Genomic DNA, 4,930 nt, shown 5'->3' on the forward strand with positions numbered 1-4,930 from the left:
GGATGGGACCCAGGGGCATTCAACCTCTGAGCTACACCCCCTACCCTATTTTTTTTTAATATTATTTATTTTGAAACCGGATCTCACTAAGTTGCAGAGGGCCTAATAAGTAGCTGAGGCTGTCCTCGAACCAAGATCCTCCGGTTTCAGCCTCCCGAATGCTGGGATTACAAGCGCGCGCCACCATGGCTGGCTCATTTCTGCTTTGTTTACACCTTATTACCTGTAGCCTGAAAGTTATACATTTTAAATAGTTTTGTTCACAAAACAAAGTTTCATGATGTAGAATTTTCCACTGGTGGTGTCTTAAAGTTCCCGATTTTGAAGCATTTTGGCTTTGGGGATTAGGGATGTTCTACCTGTATTTCTTCTTTTTCTCCCTACCTTCCCTCCCTTGTTGGTCTTATTTGATCTCACCCTTTAAATATAGCTACATGTCAGGCCAGGCCTTTCTCTGAACCCCAGGCTCATACTGCCTTCAGCAACCCAACAGATACCCAAACAAAATTTCCTGTATCCCAAACTAAGCTGATTTTCTCCCCCAAACCTGTCCCGCCTGTGATGTCTTGGTTTCAGACCACAGCAACCTTGTATTTAATCACCTGGTTGTTTCTCCCCATACCCACTGCTACCAGCATGATTTTTCAGGTGGCTTCTTAGTTACCGCCGCTTCCTAATTGCTCATCCTGCTTTCTTGCTCACATCCCTGCAGTCTATTCACAACACAGCTAAAGAGAGAACCTTTAACCCACAAGGCAGTTTATATCACACCTTGGCCAAAAGTCCTCTAATGACCACTATACGATTGTACAGGCATGGCCCCTTCTGCATTCACCCTATCACTTTCCCCTCTTTCTCTGCAGTCACCGGTACTGTTTGCTGCCCCTAAGCAATGCTGGCATTCTCTCTCTGCAAGCCTCTGCACCCGGGTCTCCCGCAACATCCATCCCTCCAGCATTCTTCCACAGGGCTATGAACTCTGACCCTCACCCTCTCCCAAACCTTGTTCAAATGCTACCTCTTTAAGAAACCCTATTTGAAATTGTGCCCCACCTTCCTTCAATCTTCCAACTGTCCTTATCCTATTCTCCTTTCTTCCCCTTAGCAAGTCATCTTCCTTGATACCATTTTATAATTCACTTATTTAAAGTATTCCTGTCTGTCTCTTCCCCAAGCCCCATTCCAAGAGCCTAGGAGGAGGCCTTAGCACGTAGCATTTGATAAGTATTTCTTGAATGTTGTAAATGAATTTCTAGGAAGGATCAGGGCTTTTCTTTTTCTTTTTTTTTTTTTCTTTTCTTTTTTTTTTTTTTTTTGGTGGTACTGGGGTGGAACCCAGGGGCTTTCTACCTCTGGGCTATATTCTTTACTTTATTTGGAAACAGGGTCTCACTAAGTTGCTGAGAGCCTCACTAAGTAGCTGAGGCTGGCTTCGAACCTGTGCGATCCTCCTGTCTCAGCCTTCCAAGCGCGGGGATTACAAGCGTGCGCCACCACGCCCGGCAGGATCAGGGCTTTGATGAGATCAGCAGAGAGTTTTGTGGTTCCCCCCCCCCAAGTATTTTTAAACCCCAAACGAAACACCAAACACCTGCAAGGATTTAACATACTTGGGGGAAAACATCTAGTTTTAGTTCCAGTCACCCAAGAACCTTTCTAAGCAAAGACAGAGAAGCAAAACCAAATATCTATTGTTCTTGGTTTCTGCCAGTTCCCTCCTGCTAATCATTCTGGTTTGGGCGACCGTGACAGTGTTGGAGATCCCCTCCCCTGGTGTCTGGAGACCCTGCATGCTGGCCCAGCAGCAGCTTCTAGCCCCCGTGAGGGAGCTCCCCCACCCCCAGCAGTGGCACAGAGGAGAGAGACCAGGAGATTTACCACACAAGTGGGTACTATATGTGAAGTGCATGCTGGGAGCAACACGAACGGCAGTAAATACAGAACAGAAAATAACCATCTTTGAAATGACAACAAACGGGGCACATTAACTACGCACTAACACCTAAGGAGGCGCTGCCCAGCTCTGGAGGGCAGCTCCTCAGGAGAGAGAGGCTGACTTCTTTCCAGGCTGCCTGGTCTCCAGTCCTTGTAACTTCTCGTCCTTTAGCGCCTTCAGGAACTTATCTGCAGGAGAGCAAAACAAACAGCTGTACCAGAAAGAAGGGCTTTCTCCAACTCCTCCAAAGGAAGCTCTGGGAAGCAGTTGTGCTTCTTAGATGAGCCTAAACCCATGGGTCATCCAGGATGGGAGGAGGAAAGAATGTAACTGCCCAAACACACTGAAAAGGACAACGTCTAGTTGAAAAATGCAGGAGTTAGAAAAGCCCAAGTGCTCTGGGGATTGTTTTCCTTCCACAGCTATGAGAAAGGGATGTTACAGGGCATCCGATGAAGCGGGGACCATTCCCATGGCCTGGTGGGCCTCCGCTTTTAGGATATGTTATGCTTCCCCTTCCTGTGTGGCATAAGCACCCATTTAACCTGCTGTATACAATAGTTGGAGTGGTCTTTCTAGCACCATCTGCCTTCCTCCAGTAGTGAAGAAAAAGCCTTAGCCAGAATAGGTGATAAGACAGCGGTGGCTACTGAATACTCAGAAGGAGCCTTCTGGTAGTGCGGCTGGATCTAACTATGGTGGTGGTGGGGTGTCCGTTGGCATACCAACAGGATCCCTGCCCACATCTGCACATCTGGTCTGGACTGTTATAAAACCCTAACACTTCTGACATAAGATCAGAGTTCAGGACCCAAGTTAGGGTCTACAGGGTCACCAGGAGACTACCTTCCAGCTTTAAAAAGCGGAACATCCCAAGGCGTTCAGCGAAGGGCTCCTCTTCGGACACCCCAACTGACCCCATCTACTTTCCCCTCCTCCCTTGGGAAGCCAGTTGAAGACTGAATATTAAAAGTTGAAGGTCTCTAGAGATAAGGGCTGTCTGTGGAAAGTGGAGCAGAGACCGTGGGGGTGGAGTATGTCTGTGCGGGAGGATTAAAGTTCAGGATGGGGGTGTGGTGGGTGGAGTTCCAAGTGTGGGGCTCGGAATGTAGATTACTGAAAGGCTCAGGATGTAGTTGAGACCAAAGGAGTTCAGATGTGTGATGTGGAAGGAGTCAGCTGACATCCAGGATGGGGTTGTGTGTCTGGGCCCTGGGGGAACTGGGGGGCTGGATGTGAGTGTAGGGCCACTCGGTGGGGCTGCCCATGGGGGTGGGCTCAGGTGGCCCCGGCGCGGTCACGCACAGCGCTGGGAGTCGAAGCCGTCCCCAGTGATGGTGAGCAGCTCCAGCTCCTTAATCCGGATCTCCAGCTCGCACAGCTCCTCGGGGTGGGAGGCAGAGGCAAGCCGGGGAGCGGCAGGGCCGGGGCCCGGGGGCGAGGCGGCCACCTCGGGGCCCAGCGGCGGCGAGTAGAAGAACCGCAGAGGCTCGTAGGGGATGGAGGCCAAGCCAGAGGGCCAGGGCGGAGGACAGGGGCGGTCACTGGGGGGACCGAGGCCGGGCGGGGGCGCCGGGGCGGGGGACCCCTGGGTCAGGGGTCCACCCCCAGCCACCCCTCCAGCCGGTACCCCGCCCGCCTTCAGCGGCACGAAGAGCTTCTTCCAGATGTTAAAGTCGCTGAGCGGGGACGAAGAGATCCCGCGATCGTAGAGGGACGGGAAATAGAGGGGCGGGGCCGGCCGCTGGCTCATCGTGGGGCTCTGGCTGCCGCGCCGCCCCTTCGGCATCTTTTGAATGGGAGGCTGCGTGGGAGGAACCCCGCGCCCAGCTGCTCGCGCTGGTCCCCGCGTCGCCGGGGTTCTCTGGTTCCACAGGCCCCGCCCCGCCCGAGCGCGGCCCCGCCCTTTCCTTTCGACCACGCCCCACCAGGCGGGGCTCAGGGCCCAGAAGCCACGCCCCCAACAGGCGGGTGCTGCAGTATGGAGGTCACGCCCTCGACAGGCGGGGCTCTGTAGCCTGAGGCCACGCCCATAACGTGCCTCGCCCGTTGACGTCAGGCCGCGCCCCTCATGGAGGCCACGCCCCCTAGGCTTGACATTCGCGCTGGTTCAGATAATTCCCTCCGGCTCTTTCCAAGCCCTTCCTTCAGTCCTGCAGGTTTCCAGGTCTGAGGTATCCTTATCCAAAAGCGGGAAGCGAGGAGTTAGCCAAGGCTGCAAGAAAAATTGCTCTTCACCCTTTTATCGGAGAGAAAAAACATTCTCTGGCAACCTTCTCCCTGCCCCGGAGAAGAGAATTGGTTGAGAATGGCTGTTAGAGCCAAACTTAGCAGAGTTTCTGCCAAACTTAGCAGTGTCACGGGAGATTTTAGAAAAGTGGAACCTGGTCTGATTTTAGAAAACGCATCTCTGGGAATGGTACTGACTTGAGTCTGCATAATAAACCTTACTAAGTGACCTCTACCTTGAGCTAGAAAAAGGGAACCTGGTCTGAGTTAGTAATGGCCTTGAAGAAAGAACGTTTTCTACGAAATGCAGTTTAGTTCTCTTTTGAACACATACATTATCAGGAGCTGACAGGCCACAAAAAAACCACCCAAAGGAAATCCTGCTAGACCCACCTAAATAGTTAACCCATTCTTACTCAGCGACCTGGACATTGTGTCCAGGGACAGTTCCTGCTTATTTATATACGAGTATCCTGTGTTAGTCATAGACTGAGAAGTACATTTCCTTGAGAATCTCAGCCTCAAGATCATTAGTATGAATGTCCAAGGGTGGGGCCAGTAAAGATCAGAGTCAGTACCAGCTCCAAAAATGAATGCGGTGTATACACATGTGTGTGTGCAGGCAGGCTGAGTGGTGTGTGTGTGTGTGTGTGTGTGTGTGTGTGTGTGTGTGTGTGTGTGCACGTGTGCGTGCACACACACTCAGCAACAAAGCAGAGAGTCTTTTAAAAGTTAGAAACTTTTAAAACAGTGTTGTTGTGTGGT

At 51.7% G+C, this 4,930-nt stretch overlaps 1 protein-coding gene across 1 annotated transcript; it reads right to left on the reverse strand.

Annotated features, from left to right (window-relative positions):
- Positions 1-2,038: 2,038 nt before the first annotated feature.
- LOC308273627 (uncharacterized protein C11orf91 homolog) lies at positions 2,039-3,725 on the reverse strand (the record flags this gene model as incomplete). Its single annotated transcript, XM_080710869.1, has 2 exons — positions 2,039-2,124; positions 3,242-3,725. The coding sequence occupies 2 exons, from the start codon at positions 3,723-3,725 to the stop codon at positions 2,039-2,041; spliced, it is 570 nt and encodes a 189-aa protein (XP_080566995.1).
- Positions 3,726-4,930: the final 1,205 nt, after the last annotated feature.

Source organism: Muscardinus avellanarius (genome assembly GCF_963383645.1).
Source record: "Muscardinus avellanarius genome assembly, chromosome: 1".
Lineage (NCBI taxonomy): Eukaryota > Metazoa > Chordata > Mammalia > Rodentia > Gliridae > Muscardinus > Muscardinus avellanarius.